Raw genomic sequence first — 27,306 nt, 5'->3', positions numbered from 1 at the left:
TGAAAAAATATATAATTAATTGAGGACAATATTAGAAAAAGACACGAGAGATATGTAATTAATAAAAAGTAATCAGTAAAAAAAGACATGAGAGAGAATTAGCAAGTGAAAAAAAAAAAAAAAGACAACAGACAGACATGTAATTATTAATTAAGGATAAAAATGAATAACATATGATATATATATATATATATCTCCAAAGTGTACCTCAAAAAAATATACCCATTTAAAAAATTGCAGCTTATAAAAAATGGAGGGAGGGAGTATTTTTTTCGATAATCGTTTTTAATGTTTTTTATTACCGGGTTTTTTTTGTGAGAATCTCTCAACTATTTTTTTTTAATCCTCGCGTGTATTTTATTTTTCAGGAAAAAAATCTCGTTAACTGCAAAGTGCAAACACGTGAGTCGTGACCAATAGAATAGTGGGCAGCGTAGAAGCGCGGGTGCATCGGGGACAGCAATCACTCCATTGATTCCCTCTCTTTCATCATTAAAACCAATACCAACACTGCTCTTCTACAGTTTCTTTTAAAAAATCTATATTAAAAAAACAACACTGTCAAATAACAGTCAGTCCAAAATACAAAAATTTAAAGAAAGAAAAGCTACTCCAAACACTCTCTTAGAGTTTTTTTTTTTTATCCAGAGTATCCTCTTACCCGAACAGTGATAGACTAATCTCTTGAGATACTGTCAGTCGTTGTAGCAGGGTTTATTACGCGTATGTGTGTCTCAATCTGTGTTCATGAAGGTCCAAAAAAAAGAAATCCGTGTTCGTGCAGTGCAAAATGATACGAGTTGGGCCTTGATATTACCCACATGGCCCAAAAAATCAGGGAGCATCTCGTTTGCATAGCCTCGTGGCCGGGCCCTGGCATGATTCTGTCATAGGCTCCAGCTGTTTGGGCCCAAATGATCCGCAAGAAAATTGACCTATGTATGCTCAATAATTAATGCGCCTCTATATAAAAGACTTTCCCCACAGACTACATATAATCAGAACTTAGAAAACCCATTGATCTGATCTCAATTTGCACCATACGCGCGAAGGGCATGTTTGCTAAAATGAATCATTTTCGAGGGAATAGAAAAGCAAATAGGAGGGGCACAAGGAAAGGGAAAGGAATTTGCTTGCTCGGTACCCATATTCGTTGGTATAGAAATGGTAGACGAAGGATCAGAAGTGAGAAACGACTCATGCGTTAATAAAAGTTACAGATTCTTAAAGTTGTCGTTATTTTTATAAAATTAAAACTGGAAGTTGCTATAGAACCTCCTTCTTTAAGAAAAAAGAATTTAAGTCAAGTTCTTCATATCTATTATGTCAGGTTTTTTAATCCTTTTTTCACATAAATTTATAATTAAATACTATTAAATATTATTATTTGAAAAAATAGAATACGTTGTATGTGATTGAAGAACATGATACTACCTTTAGTCTTAATTATAAGACTTCATTTGTAGTTTATAAACCAGGTCTCATAATTAAGACTGGAGGTAGTATAATGGATTTGAGTAACTCGATGTAAGTATTGTTCATTCTTTAATTTGATTATCTTTTCCAAACTTATGTTTTTGTTCCGCCACGTTTCTCTTTATCAATAGCTAAGATTCGTGCATAATCAATCTAAGTTGTTTATAATGGCGATCATTCTGGGTGGCAATAAAAATGAAGCAAAGACTAAAAAGTCCATAACAGCACCAACTATATCAGCTAGCCACCACATAATAAATGCGCACATGTTGAACCCTGGTTGTTGAAACGGACTGTCTGGAGCTATATATATATCTTCACACACGGGTTTTTTAGGCGAATGTACTCTCTTATTAAAAACAATGTTATTTAAAAAACTATCGAGTACTAAATACGAGTATATTTCTTAACGCAAATTTAAACATCAATTCACTACTTGGTTGTGGAAACTATGTTACAAGTCCTATATTGGAAAACCTCAAAAGTGGTGGTTTAATAAGTTCAATAGACTCTCTTTCTTAATAGGCTAATATTTTGGGATTAAGTTTTCAATTTGAATTATAATCATCATATGTCATATCAGACTAATCTATTTCAATAGACTTAATTTCGATTGGTTTATATAGGGCTATTGTATGTATCTAGACATACTACCAGATGTTACTGGACCTACCATGGGATGCCTGAAATTTGAAAATCATTTCTTTTTCCTACCATTGACTCATTGAGTCGTGATCTTCTCTTTTCCTCTCGTTTGTAATTACTAATTACACGTGAGGATGGCACTGGTTAATTTCTTCTCTGTTTATTTAGCCGTTTGCTGTTCACTCATGCCTCTCCTTTTTTTATTCCCCTGGTCTTGTGACTTTTGTTGCTTTTGTACTGAGCTCTCGTTTTCTTCCCCGATTTAATGATATTATCATCCTCCCCTGTTGGACACCAGTATTGATACATTAAAGTTACAAGCTGCTAGCTATCCACCTCAGGGGAAGGGGACAAATTAATAAGAACTCATGAATCACGATGGCCATTCAAACCCTTAAATGAATTCAACCCAATTTTGATCCAAAAAACTTCACTGCTCCTCTCTATCTATCCCCAAGATGGGGAGTAAGGCGTCTCAATTTCTATCCGTGGCTAGTCTAACAGTAAATAATAAAAGCAAGAATGCTCAAGAATCTGAGGATGTGAGTTCAAGTACGAGATCGTTCATCAAACTCGTGAAAACCTCGAATTCCAGCTGCATCCCCACCCCTTCGTCTGAAATATTTGTCCATCTCTCACGCTTATCCATTTCCCTCACACAAACTTCCCAACCCATATTACTGTCTCCTTGCGATTCCCCACTTATCCATTCCTTCGCCACCTTTGATACTTCGTCTTCCTTCTCAGTGTTATTGAGCAAATCCAACAATAGCTTCTTCTCTGTCCTATGGATCATCATACTCGGTTTTGAACTTTGAAGCTCGTTAACCAGCATCGACGCTTTTTCCTCACTAACTCTGCTCTTCTCATTGGCTTCATCCTCCGGCGCTTCTGAAAGCATGGCCATTCGTTTCTCCAAGTCTATCGGTTCTAGTGTTGAAGCCGCGTGATCAAAATGTCGACTCTTCTTCTGCGTTTTCTCGTTTGGAATAGCCTCACCTCCCAGGTTACAACAACTCGTAGAATCCGAAGGAGAGTTCCTCTCTTCATCATCTCCAAATGGACAGTTTAGTACCGATACAGGACTCAGTTGTTCTTTCTCCTCCCTCGCCCAATCCTGTAAATATATATTCACCACACTTGGTTTACGCCACTACTAAAAAAAACACACACACATAGTCACTGCAAACAGAACAGGAGATCATAAAATCTGATGGATCATGAACTAATCCATTCTTAATGAAAACGATATGCTTCTATCCAGTACAATTTACATATACATATTTTCCCTCTTTGATAATCACACCTAAAAAGAGTTTGGATATTGGCTACTGGCTGGCTTCATTCTAAATTCGTTGTCGCTGTCTTTGGTGCTTACGAAAGTTTGGGTTTTGGTAGTTAATAAATTAAGAGTGAGGTTCAGTCGAAGTTTCTTTTTTAATGTAAAAAATCAATCATGATATTTTTTTTGGGGGGGGGGGGGATGACTTAGCTAAAGAAGTCAAACCAAGAGGAGACAAAGCCACAAGATATGTTCCAAATAATTAAATCTAGCCAGCAGGAAACCAAGCTTAGTTGGATTATGCCCTCGCCGACAAAATAAACAAGAGGTTATTCATGGGAGAGACGTACAGTAGGCCCATGTAGCAGTAGCAAAACAATTATTAACTTTAATAAGATTTTTTTTCATAGTAAAAAAAATGAAATGAAATTTGCAGGTAGAAGACAAATATAGCCGGCGGAGTGAGAGCGCGCGCCGTAGAGGGCGCGAGGGCTGATCGGTAATTAACTAATTGCATGGTCCCCGAGAAGCATCGTATCATTTCCCCCGCGCGTGGAATTCATGCAATCTCGGGTCCAGCTGTTCCTCCTCCATCAATATCGCTGCCAGAGGATCAGATCGCCGGACCATCTTCCACGAGCGAATCAGAAATTTTCAAAACATATATATGAAACCAAGCGATATTCAAAATTTAACTTACCATTAGTTTCTCTAATGTGCACCCGTCGTTGGAATCTCCACCCGTCTTGGCGGCAGTTTTCTGCACTGCATTCTCGCTGCTCACAGCTCCGACGTCGGAATTATCGCTCGTGGATCGTAATATCTCCCACGTGAACTCGCTTGATCCCCAACTGTTTCCGTTACTCTTCTGGCTGCTACTTCCGCTAGTGCTACTGCTTCCCAAAGTCACGCTCATCATGCTCGAGCTTTGTGTATGTTGGTCGGACGGCTTTTCTTTTTCTTCTAAAAACTCCCGGAATGATTTCAACCGCGGAGGCGCGTTTTCCTTTCTCCATTGTTTTTCTCCAGAAGCTTCCGCTCAACATCTTGCGAGATAAGCTTTTGGAAAGGAGGCGCTTCATGGAGTTGGTCTTTCTGTAAGACGACGACGAGGTGGTTGCGGATACGGAGGGGAATGGCAGTAATTTAACGGCGCTGATCACAGCTCGAGAGGCCTTGTGCAGGGCGGATATGGTGGAGGAAGCAACCTTGAAAGAACAAGAACTTCGATGGGTGGTACTAGGTGGAAGGAGCCGGCTCCGTTTGGCCTGGAGATCTTTCTCGAGGAGATCAAACCGGACGGTGGTGCAGCATTGTCGGCGAGGAAACGATTTGAAGCCGCTGGATGAGCAGGAACTGAGATCGTCCCTGAGATAATCCTTGAGCAGCATATTGGAAGGACGTCGGACATGCTTGGCGATCAGCATTTGATCCCTCAAGGGTTTACCGTGAGAAGCCATTTTCCAGGGAGAAGGAGACGTGAGATACAGAATCTCAGAGAAGTTAGTGGGGCGTGGGGGAGTAGAAGAAGCAAATAAAGCAGAGGGGTTAACTAAGAATGAGGAGGAAAGAAGGGATCCATAAATGAGGATACTGAACTGTAAACAGAGAATTCAGAGGAGGAGGAAGTTTTTTTTGGTGGATAAAGAGAGCCAGGCTGGGAGCTTCAGTACGAACGAGCCACACAGAGGGAGGGAGGGGGAGAGAGAGAGAGTAGTGAAGAGGGGGACAAATTTATAGGAGGGAAAGTGAAAGGTAAAAGAAGGTTCGGAGGTGAAGATCTCAATGAATGATTGCATATGTATATACAATAAGAAAGTGAGGCTTCAGCTACAATAACAAGGAGGAGGCTGAGTAGAAGAAGAAGAAGCAGGGAGGATGCTTCGGCTGAGGGAAAGATATGGGGAGTTTCAAATTTGAATCTGAAAATGAGATTAATTAATGTATGAATGAAATGGATTCTGGAGATCGAGTTGAGGAATGCTGGGGGGTTTGGACTGTTGGAGACGAGTAGTTGACCTTTTCTGGAATCTAATTGAATAATAACCAAAACATACGCACAGTACTTCCTCTCTTTCACGTGCTCAGTCACGTGCCCCTTTCATCTTCCCATGTCGTTGACCTGCAACTTCCTTCTCATTAAATGCTCCTGTCCTCTTTGCACGCTCAATTTAATCCCCCCACTTTTTCACTGTCTTTTTCACCATGGTCAATTTCATATCCTCTTTGCTTATAGGTTGGTTGCTTAATTTAAGTAGATTAAAAAAATTAATTAAGTTATTAATTTAAATGGATTAAAAAAATTAGTTAAATTAATTATTTATCATAAATAGGTATTGTTTTTTTATAAAATATCTTTATTAATTAAATATATTAATTAGAATTATCATTATTATAATGACTACCTTAAAAAAAAATATGAGTAACAGAGTAAATTAGAATTTATATTTAAAATTAAAATCAAAATCAAAATCAAACGAGCCTTAGATCGAATGTAGTATTTTTGAAATATTTGGCCTACACACACGGCTTTTGACAGGCGGTAGTAATTGATGAATAAGAAAGAAAAGACTTTTGCAGATTGCAGAACTAATGGCTAATTAATAAGTGCAGACAAAAACAGGTTACCGACAAATCAAAATCTTGGCATCAGCCCTCCTAGGCCCTGGCATCTACGGAAGGATTAAGCCAATAAAATGCTTTCTTGCTGTGTGTGATTCACTCATTTCTTTTGGGTTAGGTTTGCACGTACAGAGAACTTATGGATTTGCCCATGCCATTTATGATGATTTTTGCATTATGATCAAAGGTGGAACATCAAAGCCAGATGAAATCAACATTCTAAAGAAGAAAAATAGTATCAGAGATGTGAAGAAATGGGAAGAGTTTGACGAGGGCATAAACATAAAAAGCTTCGATGTGATCGTCTACTGCATCCCTGCTCGGTACATCTCATCATATAAACGTTGGCCATCGAGTCATTACTTGAGCTTGCCTGCCTCATTATTACATCAATGGATGGTGATGAGCTCAAATGATGGTGGGCAACATGGTCAATTCAACATCCATCAGTTAAATTATAGTTTTCATCCAACTATTCCTTATTATTAATTCAAAGCCATCCAAGCAAATCAAATAAAACAACGATGGTAAATATATAGGAGGCCGCATCAATGCCCTCGTGTATTTATCTGGCATTCTTTATCACTGTTTTAGATGCACTTCAGCATGATAATGGCACTTCTTAAAATGGAAAAAGAAATGACCACTGGACGAATTTAATTTAGATTATGAATTACTACTACTTAACTATTGTGTGAACTTGTGTTTCTTAGATTGGGAGAGTTTTTATTTTTGGTACCCTGAAAGTGAAAGGAGTTAGAAAAAGAAGCTAGCTGCACCGGGCTTTTGTGGTATATTGCCACGCTTGTAAACTGCAAGGCGCCAGTTCGAGATCAAAGAGAGAGAGAGAGAGAGAGAGAGCATTTGAAATGAAGAATCAATGCAGATAAAAAATTGACATGGAAACTACTCTCGCGTACTAAGGGATGATGGGCTGATGTTTTACTCAACAAATATGTGCTGAGGAGTGAAGAAGATCTTCTCAATGTCCTGTCTGGAGATTCTAATTTGTGGAAATTTAGTACTCAGCAAAAACAGCTTGTGGAGAAAGGAGCAAAGTGGAGTATTAGGAATGGTCAAACGGTAAATTTCTTTAATGACAATTGGCCATTTCCTAATCATTCTCTCAAAGACGTGCTTGAGGTCCCTGTCTACTGAGGAAGAAAATAGTAAGGTTTCTGAGCGGACTTCCTGTGGTTCCGGGTAATTTGTCAGACTAGCAAAGACTCTGCCTACTAGTGTAATTCAGAAATTAATCAGTATTCCGCCCCCTTGGCTGGAGCTGGAAACGATGTTTTATCTTGGGAATGCTACAATTGATGGCACTTTCACTACTAAGAGTGCTTATTTTATTCTTGAAGAACCTCCTGGGAACAATTACAGCCATGTTTTTAGACTCATTGGGAAATGGAGAGGCGTCGAACGGATCCGAGTTTTTATGTGGATTGCTTTCAATAATCGTTTGCCCAAAAATTCTTGGAGGAATAGATGGTGTCAAACTTCTGCTGATTGTTCTTACTGTGACGGGGGATATGAAGATGTCCTGCATATATGAAGGGATTGTCCTTATGCCAGGCGACTATGGCTACAATTGATCAACCCAGGGTATCACGCTATTTTCTTTACCCCTCAACCTCGGGACTGGTTTGCTCTAAATCTCAAAAGAGACTTGGGCATTATGGAAGATGGTTGTTGGAAACAAATTTGGGGTGCTACTATTTGGAAACTATGGCTCTGGAGAAATCAATTCATTTTTTTTGACTCGGATTATGAAAAACCAGCTGACTCAAGTGCGAAATTATGAATTCTTGGAGAAGTTATGTCCATATTCAGGAGGAGGATGATGCTTTGAGATCCATTAGACCTGAATTGGATAAATGGAAACCCCCACCAAGTGATTGGATCAACCAAGCTAAGTGTAGACGGTGCAGTTTCCTCCTCGCACCGTGCTGGATGTGGAGGGGTCTTAAGAGATAATAATGGGAACTGGACTGCTGGGTTCGCTAATTATTTAGGCACTTGTACTGTCTTTGAAGCGGAAGAATGGGCAGTTTTCAAAGGTTTGAATCTTTGGTTCTTGCTTGGGACTTCGTTTCAGGAGAATCGTCCTGGAATGGGTCGCTAGTAATATCTAGGCTCTAAGCCGTCTTCTGTATTTAAAAAAAAAAAACATTGTGCTGCTCAACAAGACAAGTTGGAAAAAAAAAAAAGATCGGTCCATTTGGCAATTGGGCCGACAGCCCCATACTCGAAAAGAAAGCCACTGCTACGCCTATGGCTAAATATTGGGAAAATCTATTGGTGGAAAAAGTTATTTGATAGTTACTTTTTTTCCTATTTGATCTATAATATCTCTCTAAAAATAAAATATTAATATATGGCTAGAAGTTATAAAGGAAAATCACATGGTTCAGATATGTAGTTTTCTATGCAAATACATGTAGCTCACTCCATGGGTACACTCCTTGGAGGAGGTTCTAAATTTTCTATGTCCAAATATGCAGATCACTCTAATTGTGCAGTAATCATCGTAATAACCACATTGTTGCCATGCCTTTCCTACACAATCCTTTTTATTTTTGATTAAAGTATCATTCAGCATCATAATATTATTTTTTAGTAGTATTTATTATCCTGATCCTATTTATAATTTATCCAACACTATGATTTTTTTATCCAATTATTTACAATTAACATTCTAATTTTATGTATGGTTTAAGATGACTAATGCACTACAAATAAGATCAAGATGATGGAAACACCAGAAAAATAACATCATATGATAAGGTAGTGGATACAACTATAAAATGACATATTGGATGCTACTTTGCTCTTTTCCACCATCCCCCTTCTCTTTCCCAACTCCATTCTCAGTATCTTAGGCTCATAGAACTCCAAGTCTCCAGCCAGACACGAGGGTGATACATCCAATCCCGGTACAATTCATCTTGTTCCTTGTTTGTGTGACTCTGACTATTGAGAATGATTAAAATAACGAATATATGTTTGGCCACAAAATTAATAGTTAATAAATATATTAAAATAAACAACACATTGTTTTATAGTCAGCCACACTTTTTAGTTAATTACAATTGCATAAATAGTTAAAAAAAGGTTATCTAGAAGTAAATGCTCTAGTCGCCGATACAATAAGGAAACTAACAGATTCGCATAAATTAAAGAAAAAGCTAGTCTGATAGTACAATACAAAAGAAAGAAAAAAGACAAATTAATTACATAATTTGAGCTGGGGGTCTTCTTCCTTGCCAGCCAAAAAAACACAGCGGGAAGAAGTCACTGTAGTTTTGCTCGCTTCACTGTGCTCAAATTAAGACTCAAAATGGAAAGAGTGTTTGGGAAGACCGACACATAACCCCCTTTTCCCTTTTTCTGTTGTGTACAAGCTTGCCTAAAATAGTAAAAATACACTGAACATCATACACAGTAGTACTAGAAAAGCCAAGACCATAGTACATCTCACTTCAGATCAATCAAATGCTAAAGCTCCAAAGTGAGACCTCATTATCCACGTGGTCCCCTAATTCCTCCCTCCAGTCCCACCCGGTTGTTCCCAGAGAGTAAGCCGCCGGCGGAGATCTCAACGGCTCATCCGCCATGCTAAACAAAATCTGATCTTCAAACGCTGAAACCCCAACTTCAACTCCATTCACATGCCTTCCTAATTCCATGCTCATCCCAGTGTGAGCTTCTGATCCCATCACTGTCCCCATACTGCTACACACTTCGCCGTGCTGGTTCTCGTTGTCGTCGTCAAAGGCCTCCACCGCCTCCATCGCCACTCGCCGTATCTCATCGGGATCTGTGGACGCCGGCACCGGAAGCTGCCACGCGGAGTCTGCGAAATTGAGACAAGCCGACTTACCACGAAGTGCGAGAGCAGCAACGTCATGGGCTCTGGCTGCTTTCTCAGGAGTGGAATGAGTTCCGAGCCAGATCCTTAATTTGTTGTTATTAGGAACACGAACCTCGCAGACCCATTTGTCCTTGTCCCTGCGCCGCACTCCTCGGTACACAGGATGCCTTGTCTCCTTAAACACCCTGCGTCCGGCTCGCTTCTTCGGTTTCTCCGACGCTAATTGGATCGCTTCTTCGTCGGAGTGAGATGACGAGTTGGATCCCTCTGAGTTACTTGTGAAAGTCCCGAAACCGTTCATTTCAAAGCTATCGGCAAATGTTTTCTGTTTGAGACTGATGACGAGTCCACTGCGGCTGGGTCAGAGTATATATAGCTTATCCATATGAGAGTGAAGAAGAAGAAGAATAATAACACGTGCCTACGAGGTGGACACGGACACGGGTTCAGTTGGCTGCTTATTATTGTGGGTCGACTGGCCCACGGTTATCACTTGCTTTGGCTGCTTCCGTGTACTTTGGGTGAGGAAGTTCTTTTTGTGCCACGTAGGATGTACATCATCTTAAGTCTTCAAAACTAGATTCCAGGAAGATTACAGTCTTCGTAGATAACAGTAGTGGAAGTCAACGTGAGTAAAACATTAGTTACTGATTCCTAAATATAAGAATTAGTTTAAAGATTAAGAAAATAAGTTAAGTTAGTTAATAAATAGATTTTGTCTTTCTTAAAATATCTTTATTAATAAAGTGTGTTGACTTAAACTACTATCATTAAAAAAAACTATGTTAAAAAAATACCCTCCAATCTTTAACATAAGACCTATTTAACTAATTTGATTATATTAAGAAAGTTAGGTAAGTTAGTTAATTATAAGAAATGTGACACATTTTTCCTAAAATACCATAATCATCTTTCTTAATATTTCCTCTCCTTCTTTTACTTGATTATGGTTGAGGGAGTATCTATAGGGGTGCTTTAGAGAAAATTGATAAATATTAAAAATGGTCTTATATCTAGAACCAAAACTAATTCAACAATTAGATCCTATATTAAGAACTGGAAGAGTATAAATATGAGAGATAAAGTGAATTTAGATATTATATTTATGATTAAAATAAAAATCACAGGAGGTAGTATATATTTATATAATTTGTTTTTTTTTTTTAAAGTAAGTGGTACGAGTAAGAATTTAGTAGTGTTTGGAGTTTGGACTGGGTCAAGGGGGTTCTTGGTTAAGTAAAAGGATAAAAAGGACTGGAAGTTTGAATTTGGCGACACGTGGACTTGGGTACGTCACTTTTTTGGGGTCAGGGCTACGTCATTACTCAGAATGGAATGGGAAGCCCAGTAAGTCACGTGTTGAAGACGTGTTCATGCTTGATGAGGTGTTTATTCTTACTCTAGCTGGGGGCAACGCGAATACGCGATGGTCAATTTTATGACTTTTTCTGGGATCCTTTTCTAACGTTAGACATTAAGAATGGATAATGCTTTCTGGCCGCCGCAAAAAAGAAAGAAAGAAAGAAAAAGGAAGCAATTTCATAATCATATTAATAAGAGAATTTATTTTTTTAAAATGCTTAGAAATGTCACTTTAAGTGTTTTTGAAAATAAAATAACAGATGGGGAAAAGATAAAAAGGATGGAAAACCATAGAAATACTGAAAATAAAATAAGGTCAAAATATAGGGATTTTTTTTTTTATATTGCCCACACAGTTTATCGGAACTTTACTCTGACTATATCTGGATCCGACTCCCGTTGTACACCTGGCTGTGGTGGGTGAAACATATACTGAGGCTCGAACTCCAAACCTTACTTAAGCTGTACCAAGTCTACTCCTTTTGATTGTTTCGGAATTGGCTTCTCCTCCCTTCCCTTTGAGTCCGCTAACTCTTTTTTTTACCCAAAATTACACTGTTTTGGGTGGGTTGAAATTTTTTAAATAGCATCCAGTATTTTAAATTTTCGTAACAATACCTAATATTTTAAAATAATTTTTTATATATTCAAAAAGCATCCTAAAACATTTTTTTGCCAACACTCAGAATCTTAAAATAATTTTGGATGCATTTAGTACCATAAAAAACAGCATATGGTATCTTAAAATACTTTTCAATAATATTCAGTATTTTAAAATAATTTTTGATGCACTCAACCCACTCTAAAATATTTATCCAGTGGCACCTAGTATTCGAAGAAAATTTTTTGTGCTCTCTATATTGGAAAATATTCTGTTAATAGAACCCCATATCCTCTAAACTAGTTTTAAGTACATTCAATGTCTTAAAATATTTTTTTAGTAACACTTAATATCTTAGGATGCTCAATGCAATTTTATTCTTAATGTATTTTTTTCAATGGCAATGACATAAACTTAGCATACAAAGCGCTACTCTAAAAATATTTTAGGATGTAAATTATTGTAGGATACTGAGTGTTACTGAAAAATTAAATTAGAATAGATTTTGAGTGTATAAAAAATTATTTTAAAATATTAGGTACTTTAGAAAAATATTTTAAAATACTAGATGCTAATTGAAAAACTTAAAAGGATTAAAAGGGGGGGGGGTTCAACCTCCTATTTCACATTCAAAATGGTGGAGTTCTGGGGTAAAGGAGGTGCAGCCGACGTAAAGGGCAAGGCAGAGAAGGCAAGCTGTTTTTTTTTTTTGGGGGGGGGGGGGGTCCCTGTGGGGGAGGGCTGTGGTAATTTTTGCTATTAATAATATGTTTGGCATGTGGGGTTCGTTGGATTTTGGAGTTGTTGTATGTTTGGGCCTGTTGCCCTGCGTTGGATCATCTTGCCGAAGAGTAGTGTGCCTAAACTACTTGAAGACATTAATTAAGAACTTTTTTTGTTGGTACAGCTTTAAGTAAAAACTTAGTCCTACATTTAAAGTCAAGATTCAGATTCTGCCCATTAAGTTCTATCCAAACAACAGTCTAATTTTACCTCTTTATTTAGAAAGCCATTCAAATTATATACAACTCTCGTTGTTGAAACTTGAAAGTGGAAACAAACTTCTGTTAAATATAATAATAATAATTATTATTATTATTTTAATATTTCATAGAAGGTGTGTGTCATTGTCACTGGGAAAAAAATTGCAAGTTACAGACCCTTCGAGAGGAACAGTGACGATAAAAGATCATGAATTTCTGAAAATGGCCGGCAATATAAAGTCGTATTTTTTAGGTCTTTAACGTCTTCTTTCTTTTCAAAAAATAATTTATTCTAAGTAGGATACCGGTTGCTTAAATATTTTTGAATAATTCAGGTAAGCGGCTTTCAATAGTGGCCTGCACAGAATTCTTGCCCACTTTATACCATTTAAGTAGTCTTATTTTAGGTTCGCAAAAAAGAAAAAGGGTCTTGTTTAAATTCCCAAAAATATTTTAGTCATAATTATAATTGCTGAATTTTTTTAGTGAGGTTTATGCTTTTTAGTTGTACGGTTTACAAACTTTAATTTATACTCACCTATCATTTCAGTAGTCCTATTTCAATATTTCAACTACAATTCAATACGACTTCTGAATTTGGTAAATCTTTAATTAGTTCTTTTTAGGATTGATGTCGCACAAATATTCTATACTCATTGTATATCTTTTTAAAAGTTTCATTTTAATTTACCAACTACAATCTCGCCAAAGTATAAAAATAACGATTTTCTTCAGTGAAATCAATGCGTTGCGGCAACTGGATTGCATTGATAATTTCACACCCCCTATCAATTAATTAAAGCGCCAATTTCGCCTAAAAATTTATCTATTAAACTTAGATTAAATTATTTTCCAGAAAGTTAATGACATAAGGAAAAAGCAGTGACTTCAATTGGTCATGATCTACAAAGCTCGTAAACTATATAGAAGATCATGGGTACAAATCTCACTGTTAAAGTGAGAATTTTGCTGGTGAAAAATGTGCAATTTTATATCTTTGTAACTACACCTTGAAGTTAGAAGCATATTATATTGGTGAAAAATGTGCAATTTTATATCTTTGTAACCACACCTTGAACGAAGAAGCGTATTATATTGAAATCTCGACTAATAATCTAAACTTTTACCTACCTGGACGACGAAATAATGAATAATGATGGCGGGAGATATTTGATTTTTGGAGTCTTTAATTAGCTGGTCGGGTCGAAAGGACATAAATGAGTGTGTCTCATGGGATATCTTACTTTCTCCTCTTCTCATCAAGTTTCGTTTGCAACTCGTCGACCTTTCCCTTAATAAATTACATGCGCGCGCACACACACATCACACCAAATTAACCCCGTGATCATGTCACTTCTATTGTTCACTTTCACACCGTCAAAAACTATGTTTTATCTCTCAGACGTCATAACTCTGATTGTTCTTTAATCATGAACTTTGGTTTCTTGAATCATATAAAAAGCAAAGGAAATTTTTTTATTAATAGTTAATAGACTCCAAATCAACTATTCCCTCCCTTTTATTCTAAATATACCCAAATTATTAGTTGAAAAATTTGTTTTGATTTTAAAATATAACATCTCAATCTTCTGTGTCTTTAATTTTATATTTATTATTTTTTTTAAAACTATTATTGCCGATTACTGCACGCATTAATAGGGATAATATGTAAATAATGATGGAGAGGAGGGCATTAATTTTTTTTGAATAACTAACTAAATTGATTTTCATAATGTAAATGACTTAGTTGTTTAGCCTTTACACTTAGAATTGGAGGGAGTATTTGAATTCGATATGTTTTAGTCAAAATTACACCGCTGTAATTAAATCTCCCATATTTTTCATAGTAAGTACTCCCTCCGTTCCTTATTAAAGAGACAAATAACGAAGTACGTTGATCAAAAAAAAAACAGTTAAAATTAGTTGAGAACAATTAATATGTAAAAAGTATAATTTTTTTTCCAAAAATACCCTCATTAATAAGGAGAGAGAGCATGAGAGATAACAATTAATTTATTAAAAGAAAGAGAAGTGGGAGGGAGAGAGAGTGTGAATTGGAGATAAAAATATGGGTAAAATAGTAAATCAACCAAAAAGTAGAGACAACTTGTAAGTGTCTCTTATATATAGGAACATGCCATAAGCATCAAATGTCTCTTATAATAAGGAACGGAGGGAGTAATTAATAAAAGCTAAGGGAGCATGAATCTCAAATAATAATAGATGCACTTGTATTAGTCTCTCTTCTCAGAAAAGCATCCAATAGACACAAGGCACATCATCGGCCGCAAAAATATTCATTCATCAATTCACACACACACACATTTAAGATTTTTATTATATATTTCCTTATAATAAATTTGATTTCCGAGGCGACTAGGAGGAACAATGATAGCCAAGAAGAAAGCGGCGGGGGAAATTAGAGCGTAGAATTGAAGAATATAAGAGAGACGTGCGGAGATACGAACGTTGTGACATCGTGGGGCCACCAAGATTTGGCTGTGATCGTAAATATCAAATGGAACCAAGTCGGCCACCACACACACACGCACACATCTCCCTGTGTGTATATAAATATACAGGGAGAACGTGCAAATATATATCCATATCACTTGATTGAATTGGCCTGGCCGAAATATATACATATGAATACATTTAAAAGTTGTGGAAACAAAGCGAAGGAGAGAAAGCGAGGGGTCACCAACCAAGTCATACTCAGTTCAAACCTATACTTTGAAAACTGAAACAAAACAAAGAAAACGATGGAGAGATATAGATGTCGGCCATTTGTGTCAACCTCTCCTGGTCAAACTTCAAAAAGCTAAAAAAAAAAAAAAAGAGAATTATATTGGTTCTGGACAGTTCAAAGTTATATTATAAGAGCTAGTTGACTAATTTGAGTAGACTAATAAAGTTTGTTAAGTTAATTATTTATAATAAATATGCATTGTCTTCTCTAAAATACTTGTTAATCTTGTGTATTAGCTAGAACTACCATTTGATGAAACATTTAACATGTATAACTACTACAAGACTATCTTAAAAGAATAGATAAATATGAGAGGCAAATGGATTAGAATCTTATATTTAGATCAAATTAAAAGTTAAACTAGCTCTTATATTAAGGATGGGGGTATGCTACTATTTTCCGCCCTAAATATAAGAGCTAATTAACTAATTAAGTAAATTAAGGAAATAAGTTAAGTTAGTTATTTGTAATAAGTAAGTATTGTCTTTTCCTAAAATATCCTTACTAATCAAGTATATTAGTTAGAATTACTATTATTAGAATAATTATTTCCAATGGATAAATATGACGTACAAAGTGGATAAGGATAAATATTATATTTAGGATCAAAATAAAATTCAAACAAAGTCTTGTATAAAGGATCAATGTAGTATAAGAGATTGATGCGTTTGATGATGATGATGGAGTGAGTGTCATTTTTTTAGGTGAAAGAAAATATCTCCAGATCATATTGGATTTGAGACTAATTCCTTTCGAACCTAAAACAGTTAAGAAATAATTCTCCCAACAAGTGTGCTTTCTAAAATTCGAACTTGTATTTTTCTCTTTACGGCGAGACTGCTATCACTTCAACCATGTGGAGTGAGTATTATTTAATAACATGATTTGGTCACCTGGGGTGCACAAAGACAAGACCCTACCTGTTAGAGATTGCTAAATTCCTTTTTGGTTTTGCTAATGAATAAAGTTTACCCGGCTGAAGCAACTACAGCACAGTGTCTTTCAACATTAATTTAAGCTTTCACGTATCCATGTGTATCATCTCGCTCTCTCTCTCTCTTCCCTTTTTGATTTCATGGCCGACTTAGCTAGCCAGCTAGTCCCCACTCAATCTTCACTGTTTGACTCATCATATTTATACTTGACTTAATTAACCAGCTAGTCCGAATCCCTCACATGACGTTTAGAAATTAAACAACAACCAACCACCACCCACTCCATCCAATTGATCCATCATCACATTGCCCTCCTTAGTTCTTTTATTATATTATTGAGATCTTATAATAACAACTAAATAGTTAATTAAAAAGAACACCAGCCATGTTCTTACCAGAGTGTCGTCGTGAAATAATAAAAGATAAGTACGTATCACAATAACCGGAAGGCATCCTCATGCGAAGCTAATTAGCTGCGCTAACAAGTACTCCTTCCCAGTAATATACGAGATAGTTTTATATTTAATTTGGTTATATATAAAATCTCAATCTATTTTGTTTATCATATTTATTTATTTTTTCTAAAGTTAATAGTTACACATATTAAATGTTCTATCAAATAGTAGTTCTAGCTAATATATATGATTAATAAGGACATTTTAAGAAAAATAACATTTATCGATTATAAGTAATTAACTTAACAAACTTTATTAATTTACTTAATTTAGTCAATTAGTTGCTATATTAAGGATCGGAGGTAGTAACATATAGAAACTTGTTACTAAGGAACTCGATAGCTTTTAATCTGCCCATTCCCCCCCTTTTTATATATTAAAGCTGCAGCACTTTATTTCATCAGATGGTGGAAGGAATATATAGTACTATCTCCGGTCTTAATTATAAGATCTCATTTATAGACTATAAATGAGGTCCCATAATTAAGATTGGAGGTAGTATATATGAATGGAATGAAGTATGTAGAGTCAAACTTGCCCTAGATCATCAAGTAAAAGAAGGATATATTAATGTTATATCTTTCCCGTTCCTATCTCACACACACACACACATCTATGCTCTATCAAGCTAAGTGTGGCAGTGTAAAAAAATATTCATAACTTATATAAAAATTAAGATAATAAATAAGAATTTAACTTAAGCAATAACGTATTCCCATTCTTTTTAATCTCTATGATGCTATATTCAATCTACTTACCCAACACGTACACCGCTAATAGGGGTAACTCCACATTACTCCACCTGCCAAGTTAGGTCGCGTGTGATTCCATAATGTTCTGACTAGTTTCATATCGTTACTTTCTTCAGTAATCAGCGTAACTGTTAATGGATAATTCTCCTGACCGAACGATATTTATTTATACACATATGACAGGTTTACAGGCCTATATATACTTGCTAGAAGCTATTTGTTTTCGAATGGATATACTTCAATAAGTAACCCGTGTGCTTAAAGAAATAAAAAAGATAAGAGGGGGATGTTCTGAGGCCCTCTGTAGTCTGGTCTGTGCTTCGCTCAGTCTCAGAATAATGGTAAGACTACTGTTGCCAAGACCAAAAAAATCTGAATCTCTTAAGTATTGCTTGATACAAAACAGTGAAAATGAGGGATAAGAATTAGCATTACAATTGACAAAAAATCATTAAAAAGTTCTTAGCATAAGTAAGTATTTGTTATATGGGATTAGACAAATTTATAAAAGTAGGATTGAGGAATACCACTTCCCCAATAGTATTTATCAATCCCACACACATGAGTTTGTCTAATCCTATGTAATAAGCAATCTCTTCTATTAAATACTATTTTCTCAATCCCAATTACAATCACTGTTTTTCATTTTCAATGCTTAAGTGCGTGCGTACGTCTTGCTTCAAGAATTCATTTACTGTGCCTCAGCCAAAAAATGTTTACTCTGTTCATAAATTTGTACTATTTGTTTTGGTGTTGAATAAACGGCGATTCGAAATTGAAGTGAAAAAAGTTCAGAGAACAAGTATTTATTATTATTAAGCACATGGGTTCTCATTAAACTGCTACACATTATGATCACTTTCCATGAATATAATGGGTAAGTGTGGCATGAATTGGAAATAACTTGAATGAAGGGGACGAATGATGCTTATGGCGGCATGATTGCGAGCTCAGAAAAACTGAACAGTACAAAAGATTAACAAATCAGACACTTTGTTGACTCTTCTTATCTTTATCCATACATCTTCTGTCTCCCCTCAATCTTAACCAAACAGGTTCTTCTAATTTTGGGTCCACTGGGACCCACTAAAGCTATTGCGGCCAGGAGTCGGTAAAACCCTCCTGACCCTGCACTGACTTAATTGAATACTTAAATTTATAAAATCATCTTAAACCAGCATTAGTACTTTAATATAATAATAATTAAAAGGGATTACATGGGTTTTAGTCAAGTCCCTGTCATAGTGCGACTCTGTTTATTCCCAAAGCGCACATGTTTCTGAAAAGCATTAAGAGCAAAATATTAAACCCACACGAAAACGAAAGCAGGATGGACTAGTATTCTAAAAACACTTTCACAAGCCTAGAAGAAACGCAGACGAAGAAACATCTCAGGACACATTGAAGCCGAGACGAATTCGCATTCGCAGGTATATAATTAGTTATACAGTGGCCTCCGGGAAAGCTTGAGCCCAATTGTCTTATTGGAGTATTGTTCTGTGTCATCATTAACCTGGAAGCTCAAAAATAGTTCCACAATGTTTCTCCGTACGACCGGTCGTCGGGGGAGTTATCGGAGGGTGGCGGGTCGATTCTGGGAGGGGAGAGCAGCATTCCTCCGGCCATGTCCACGAGCAAGTTTGGCATGTCGAATATGGCTTCCTCGTCCACAAACTCTGTCTCAGACCACGAAACATTGCCCTCATTCCCATGATTAGCATTACCTGCGACATTGGCAGCGTCGTTGGTTTGAGTCTGTTCTTGAGGTGCCATGAGTGCGGCTGCGGCTGCGGCGGCGCTGCGAATGTCAGCAGCAGATGGAGAAGCCGGCACAGGATAAGTCCCGACCCAGTCAGGGAAGTTGAGGACAGCGTCGCTGCCTTTAAGGGCTAACGCCGCTACGTCGTAGGCGGCGGCGGCCATCTCTGGCGTCGGGAACGTTCCGAGCCATATGCGAGAATCCTTACGTGGCTCCCGGATTTCAGACACCCATTTTCCTCCCCGACACCGAATCCCGTGGTACAGCGGGTGCCTCTTGCTCTTGGAAGACGACGATGACGCCATACGCCACTGGTTTTGATGACACGTGGAGGTGTCTCTAATTTAGTTTAGCCACACCATTTATAGCGCAGGGAAAGAGGGAAAACAAGATTTGGTGACACCAGTAAAGGAGAGAATGAGGTGGGGTTTATATATATATATGCAGAAACGAATGTATTAAGAAAGGAAAAGCGTGGGGATTTCGCGGCGGAGCCAAGTGATGTAGTGCTACTTTAATTAGCTGGCTCCATTAATAGGGTTTGGGTTTGGACTCTGGACTAGTGATGAATAGAACAAGATTAAATGAGTAATGACCCCAGAGAGAGAGAGAGAGAGATTTCAATGACTGATGATGTTTCATGGTTGGGACCTGCGAGTCAGTGGTACATACCCCAATTCTTGTCGTCATGACACGCATGAGACGCTGATTAGCGACAGCTACTTCCTACTTTTTCATATACACTCACCAACGTTGACATCTTTCTTGTTTACTCCTATTATTTTTTTTTCTAATTTTTATATTAAAAAATGGAGGTTAATCATGTTTCCAGTGCTGATTCTTATTTTTAAAATTAGAAATAGACACTAAATAGTTTAGGTTACAAACAAAATCAAATATGTACAATTTTTTTACTTTTTTTTTTGTGAACAAAATTTAGAAAAGGGGTTGGGTTCACCATGATCCAATAGCAGGACAATTAACCCTTGACCTTAGTCCTACCTAACACTGTAGCTTAAACTGGGACAAGCTGAACTCATTGTTTACGAGCTTTGAAGATGCCTCCTCCAACACCGTGATGTGTTCCAAAGTCGAATCTGCTTTCTTAGTGAGTGTATCCAATCCTTTTGCTTGCTGAATCCACTGAGGAGGAGTAGAATTTTTTTTACTTATAATAAAGTTTTGATGTCATTAAACTATAGAGTTATTGATTTTAAATGTTATACTGTGTGTTGCGTGGATGATGAATTGGAGCTGCACCTCAAGGGTTTAATTTGATGAAAAGTTGTTAACAAGCTGCTTAGATTTTAACCTGGACATAATGGGAAATATGTGTTTTCACTTCGCTGTTCGAAATCCATTTTAAGTTCTGTAGAGATTAGGAAAGTTTTTGCTTTTAGGATTTTGACCACCTTTATCCAATTGTTTAATTACCTACTTTTGCCAAATTAATTCAATCGGTCTTGCCTGCGAAAAAAAAAGTTGACATCGACTCAATATTAAGGTAAAAATTTGTTTTTGAAATTTTTACTCAACAGGGTCGGGCACCTAGAATTTTTTTGTCGTGTCACTCTTTGAGATTTAATTAAAAAATTCCTAAAACTTAAAAATATGATCTACGTTGCCTTTCACCGCGTAATGTACAGAAACCAAGTCCAAGTGAGCCCCGTGTGTGTTTATGAGTTCTGTAATCTATGGACTTTCTTGTATTCTATTTTAAACATGCCTATAAATGGAAAATATAATTAATGCAACGATTTTTTAAATTAAGGTGAAAAAATTTATTTTTATTACTGCTTTTACACTGCTTAACCTATATCAGATGCCTTTGGTTTTCGTACTTTGAACTCTCACTAATATTACTATCCATATGTTCCCTCGTGCTGGGATTGTTATAATCAAAATTAAAACAACAAAAAAAAAATTGGGAAAAAAACATAGCATTGAATTGATCTGCCACATGGGTTTGAATATATCCCATTATTATTATTGGAGTCACTATCCCATAGTAGCACTATTCTTCAGATTGATATTTCACCTAAATTTAGGTGTTGATATTCCAACTGACAAAAGAATTATTATCCGTGGCTTAATCATCTATATGGAAAATTGACAGTTGCATTAAGATATTCCAGTTAAATCCCTGCCGCTGCTCCTTTTTGTACTTCTCTTACATGTAACCCAGAAATTAAAAACGACATCCTAATAAACATTGTTGAAAGGAAAAGGAACAAAAAATGTTTGCAATCTCTTCAAAGTGCTGTTTCTTTACATCATATATCAGACCTTGTTTTGTTGGTTGTATTAAATTGTATGGACCATGTTTGGCCACCAAAGTTCAATGCTTAATGTTTGGTTGCCGTAAAATCTGTTGGCTTCTGTGATCTCACATGCTTCATTAATTCTCTGCTTTCTATTGCCTCCTTGATTCATTGGTCTGTTGGTCTCCATTCATGTACACATAGTACGCGCACGCGCGCACACACCCCACATAAGGGCCACTCTTTTCATCCACATAAAAGTACTAACTCTGGTATTTAATATAAGAATTAGTTTGACTTTTAATTTGATCATAAATATAAGATTTCAATACATTTTGTCTCTAATATTTATTCATTTTTTCTCAAGTAATTCCTACAATAGTTGCATATGTTAAGGAGGTACTATCAAGTTATAATTCAAACATATATGATCAATAAGGGCATTTTAGAAAAGATAACATCTATTTACTACAAATAACTAATTTAACTAACTTTTTTAATCTCCCCAAATCAGTCAATTAGGTCTTATATTAAAAACCGGAGGTAACATAATTTACATCAACGTTGTGTGGGGGTTGTTTTTTTATTTGTTTTAATGTAATTGAATAATAAGCTGAGTTTGTAAATATATTTATCTGTTATACGAAATAACCATGTTTAAATTTGATATGTAGATAATATGGGGATTCTAATTAAATTTGATATAGGAGAAACAATCAGGTTCTTTTCTCAATAAACACAAAACATATAATATCAGCAAGCTAACCTCGATCCATTCCTTTCATATCAATGTTCTTAGTCTTTGCCGTTTTTTTTTCCTAACCCTTGAAACAGTCTGTGCGGATCTACGTATCCGAGGTGGCGCCATACAAGTACAGAGGAGCTCTGAACACGATGTTCCCGTTGTCGATCACAATAGGCATATTAGCGGCCAATGTACTGAACTAATTTTTGGCCAAGTTGCCGAGCGGCGAAGGGTGGCGATACAGCTTGGCGTTAGCCGGAGTTCCTGCGATAATGATCATACTTGGTGCCATCTTTCTTCCTGACTGCCCCAACTCTTTGATTGAAGGCGGTCATCACGAGGGAGCAAATTAAGGAAGAGGTGGCTAAGATTCGTGGGACTTCCGAGATCGACGAGGAGTTTAAGGATCTGGTCGCCGCCTGTGAAGCCTCCCGTCCCGTGAAACACCCATGGCCCTCTCCTGACAAGGCAGTCCAGTCCTCAGCTCACGTTCGCCATCGCCATACCCTTCTTCCAACAGCTCACCGGCATAAACATAATCACCTTCTATGCTCCTGTTCTGTTCAAGACCATCGGTTTCGGAGCCTCCGCTTCTCTAGCGTCCGCCGTCATCACCGGAGCCTTCAATTCGTGCGCCACACTTGTTTCCATTTTCACCGTTGATAAATTTGGAAGAAGGTGGTCTTCAAATGTTGATCTGCCATCAAAACTTGGTTAATCTTCTTGGGAACTTCATAACGCGTGGCTTTTTCTCCAGGTGGTGATAACAATTGCGATAGGGATGAAGGTTGGGGTGGGTGGGAATCCCGGAGTGTTGCCGGCGTAGTATGCACATCTGGTGGTGGCATGAATATTTATCTGTATGTGCCTGGATTCGAGTGGTCGTGGGGTCCTCTTGGGTGGCTGGTGCCGAGTGAGATATTCCCACTGGAAGTGAGATCGGCGGCTCAGAGCGCGACTTCACATTTGCGGCGGCGCAAGTTTTCACGGCGATGTTGTGTCACATGAAGTTCGGCCGCTTCATTTTCTTCGCTTGTTTGCGTTGATGATGAGCATCTTCATCTACAAATTGCTACCTGAGACCAGAGGAATTCCCATTGAAGAAATGGCTACTGTTTGGGAGAAGCACCCTTACTGGTCCAAGATTGGGAAGCTCCGGCAGCCTCAAAAGCATAGAACAGGCCTTTCTTAGTGTCGAGCTCAGAACCTCCAAATTAAATCCTCATGTATTTACCATGAAGGCTAAATTTGTTGGTAGAACAGGCCTTTCTTTGCACTATCTTTATTTCCTTTTTAGACAGTTTTATTTTAAACATGTCTCCATTTATTCATGGGTTAAAAGTGCACCAAAAATACTTTAAGTATTTTATGGTGTATTGGTATTGGATATACCAAAAATATTTTGAGGTGTTAGACACAAAAAAAAAATTTACGGTACTGTACGCACTTGAAAAATTATTTCAAGATGCTAAATGTATCTCAAAATACAATAGGGTGCTACCTGATTTGAAGGTGCTGGATATATCTTGACGTTTTATTTACTTCCTTGTATTGTATTTTTTTGGAGTGAGGAATATGGGATTATGACATCTATCCCTTTTTGTTTAATGTTTCCTCCCCTGATCAAGGCGGGGATCCATATTTTAATAGGGCCGTTATGGGCCTAAAAGCACGTCCTTTTGGGCTCAGGATGTGGCCCAGTAACATCCATTTCAAAACAAACAAACGGCTTTAAAACAGAGCAAAAACAAGGCCAAAAACCACACAAGACGGAAGTCAATGAGCTGTTATAGTTTTTTCCTTTTTGGGTACATATCAATGAGCTGTTACTACTAGCGCGCGCTGGCACAACTGGTAAGGGAGTTGTGTCCCTTAACCATCGCCTCTGGGATTCGATTCCTGGAGGGATAGGAATGGAGCAAACATGCCTGGGAGGGTCGTCCTTATCTTGGGCCCGACAGTACCCGAGGGATTAATCATTGGGTTCGCTCTGATGGATATCTCGGTGAAAACCAAAAAATGAGCTGTTACTACCAAAACGGGGCCATCGTCTTGCTCAGAACCCAAAAAGTCATATTGGAGGCAAAATAAAAGTCAAGGAACCGTTGGATCTGGGCAAAAGCATCTAAACTCCAAATGTTGTTTTGCCTGGATCACCCCTGTCCGGCTTATTGCTGATTTAGCTTCTTAGCCTTCTTTTTCTTTAAAAAGATAAAAATTAAAAAAACTACATGCCCTTGCAGGAATGACAGAAACGCCTGGCCAGTTCTTGTTTTTTTTTGTTTCTCCTTTGCCATCATGTCCAAATAACTTTTATTAGTGCTTGAAAGTCAAAATAATTAGTTGGCAAATGAATTTTGAATTTATATTTAGTGTTTGACAATATTCATTGCATATAATAATAGGAAAAAAGAGTCAAAATAATTATTTTGATGCGCTTTCTTTTGTAACTATTTTTCAGCAACAGTAGAACTGTAGAATTTTTGGGGGGGGGGGGGAATAGTAGAAATGCAGAATATCGCCAAAATGTGTACACCGAAATCTCAGACTTGAGAGAATTAGCAGCATCATAGTCAACGAAACGACCCGGTCGTTCTTCCATGGCAGTCAACATAATGGAATTCAACCCGTCCTTGTTTAGCTGATTGTGTTCCAAAAGTCTCTCCTGATTGGACCGCCAATCGGCAAATGTCTCTTCCTATATATGCTGACGTGGCTTCTGGGCTGTCTTACAAGCTGCAAAGTAAATATGTCCTCCTGCCTAAAATGGTCGACTGGTTCGGACAGGGAAAAGCCGTAAATAAGAAAAATTAGGCATTGTTTGTTTTCTAAAATAATTTTTCATTTTTGAAAATAAAAAAACTTGGTTAATAATTTTCAAATATATTTTTCTGGTAATAACTAATTAAACAGATTTTTCTATTTTACGTTATTAAAACTTATTTAAAATTTTTTTTTATAAAATTGTTTTGAGGGGAAAAAAAAAAATAGAAACAAACACTCCTAAGAACCGCGAAGTTTCCTGTTCTCTTTTTAAGAATTGACAGGGATCGCAACAATGAATGCACTCTTCCATTCAAGTGACCAATAGTGGCAAACGGTCATGGCACGTTGGGATGACTCCAGATCATTCACTTCACTCTTTGTAGTCAGAAACTGGGTGAGACGACCTGGTCCTTCATTGTGACTGGCCCATCAAGAATGAGAGGATACGTATGTACATATATATGAGTGTTCTGGAAGGTTTCTAGAAGAACAACATTTGTCCCTTATATACCCACTGTGTGTACATGTATATTCTGCTCAAAGCAGTATGTGTCTAACACTCAACTTGGTGGGTTCCTAGCGATCAGTTCATGGGATTGAGGACATACTTTGACCGGGTAAATCTTCAAACTTTTCCACTTTCAAACACCAGAACCCTCTGTTTTGTTTCAAAGTCAGAGTAAAAAGAAATCTTTTTTGTGCTTTCACACCAGCTATTAATAAATTAATTTTGGTTGAGAGAATTTTTTATATGAATATATATTTTACCCTTTATTTATATTATGTTGACTTTGTTTACATAAGATATAATATTAAAAAGCTGTTTATTTTCAAATAAAAAGTAATAAAATTTAATTTTTTTATCAGTGTAAAACAGATTACAAATGACTTATAGATAAGAATTGAGGAGTAATAGTTAATTAACCGAAGGAGGAATCCAGGGAGGAAAAGGATCTATAGGGAGCACTAATCATGGAACTTTTAGAGGCCCCTGTGCTCATTTCAAGCCATGACTATCGTCATTTGATTTATCAAATTGCCAACTTACGTAGCCAATCAGATGTGCCATATCCATCGTCCATCCTTCTAGTTTTAAGCTTGGAATTCTCAACCTGCACATGCGTCAACTTTTGACGCTCTCTTTAGTTTAACGTACACTCTAAGCCTAACATGATTGTGTTGCATTTCACTTCTTCCTTCACAAATTAAATAATACTACTATCATTAAATTATAACCATAAGAGATTTGTTCAAGTTAGTACAAAACTAGGGGAAACACAAAAAGCTGCTTCTTTGCTCTCTATATTCGGTTGAGCAGTACGGAGAGTCATTGAGAGACAAATTAACTAAGACATGGAACCACAAATTAAGTAATGAAAGAGCAGGGCTTAATGAGGCCGTATCTTCAAATCATGATACTTCTTCCAACACAAGGACTAAGAACAAAACAGAGGAAGGGCCACAATAAAAGTAATTGAACGAATATGAATGAACAAGATAGAGAGCATATTCGGGCAGCCATTGGTATGACGGCTGCACACATGTCCAGTGGGCCATGTGCTGTTTTGCGTCTTCCAGATACAAACAAGAGACAAATCCATACAAGTTACTAGTAAATTAAGGCAGCCGGGGAAAGCGCCTCTAACACGGTGTTGATGTTTACTTACTAATAACCCATTCATTAAAAAAATTGAATAAATAATTTAATTGTAACACATCTTAGATCATCTATGTAAAATATTTATGTGCTATTAAATTATACTATCTTTGATTCTTAATGTAAAACCCAATTAATTGATCTCGAGATATTAAAATAGTTACTAAATCACTTAAAGTATTTATATTTATCTTTTTTTGTCCAAACTAATTTGTCCCAGTTATAAATTGATACATAATCTAATAACATGCCTAAGTATTTTAAATATATTATATAACATATGTTATAATTAAGCAATTTAGTAATTTTCATAACCTTCCCAAATTAGTTAACTATAACTTATATTAAAAACTAGAAGCAATATATTTGTTTATAATTAAGT

The 27,306-nt window shown here is 36.8% G+C and overlaps 2 protein-coding genes and 2 pseudogenes across 2 annotated transcripts; 1 reads left to right on the top strand and 3 right to left on the bottom strand.

Moving 5' to 3' along the window:
* Window positions 1-2,575: 2,575 nt before the first annotated feature.
* Window positions 2,576-5,266, bottom strand: LOC114725197 (uncharacterized; annotated as a pseudogene).
* A 4,016-nt stretch (window positions 5,267-9,282) lies between these two features.
* On the bottom strand, window positions 9,283-10,217 carry LOC114725196 (dehydration-responsive element-binding protein 1E-like). Its single transcript, XM_028911685.1, has one exon. The coding sequence runs from the start codon at window positions 10,198-10,200 to the stop codon at window positions 9,517-9,519; it is 684 nt and encodes a 227-aa protein (XP_028767518.1). The 5' UTR covers window positions 10,201-10,217; the 3' UTR covers window positions 9,283-9,516.
* An 8,675-nt stretch (window positions 10,218-18,892) lies between these two features.
* Window positions 18,893-19,845, bottom strand: LOC114725211 (ethylene-responsive transcription factor ERF027). Its single transcript, XM_028911696.1, has one exon. It carries the CDS (start codon window positions 19,798-19,800, stop codon window positions 19,258-19,260), a length of 543 nt encoding a protein of 180 aa, XP_028767529.1. The 5' UTR covers window positions 19,801-19,845; the 3' UTR covers window positions 18,893-19,257.
* A 2,733-nt stretch (window positions 19,846-22,578) lies between these two features.
* Window positions 22,579-23,265, top strand: LOC114725200 (sugar carrier protein C-like; annotated as a pseudogene).
* The last annotated feature ends 4,041 nt before the right edge of the window (window positions 23,266-27,306 follow it).

The sequence above is a fragment of the Neltuma alba genome, unplaced genomic scaffold (assembly GCF_004799145.2).
Source record: "Neltuma alba isolate B1F8T4 unplaced genomic scaffold, ASM479914v2 tig00012232_pilon, whole genome shotgun sequence".
Classification (NCBI taxonomy): Eukaryota; Viridiplantae; Streptophyta; class Magnoliopsida; order Fabales; family Fabaceae; genus Neltuma; species Neltuma alba.
The sequence above is the reverse complement of the archived record's forward strand: the minus strand, read 5'-3'. Positions and strand labels throughout refer to the sequence as shown.

What these genes read in the sequence shown, in the direction of transcription:
- LOC114725211 (XM_028911696.1), bottom strand. Translation starts at nt 19,800, where the DNA reads ATGGCGTCATCGTCGTCTTCCAAGAGCAAGAGGCACCCGCTGTACCAC.
- LOC114725196 (XM_028911685.1), bottom strand. Translation starts at nt 10,200, where the DNA reads ATGAACGGTTTCGGGACTTTCACAAGTAACTCAGAGGGATCCAACTCG.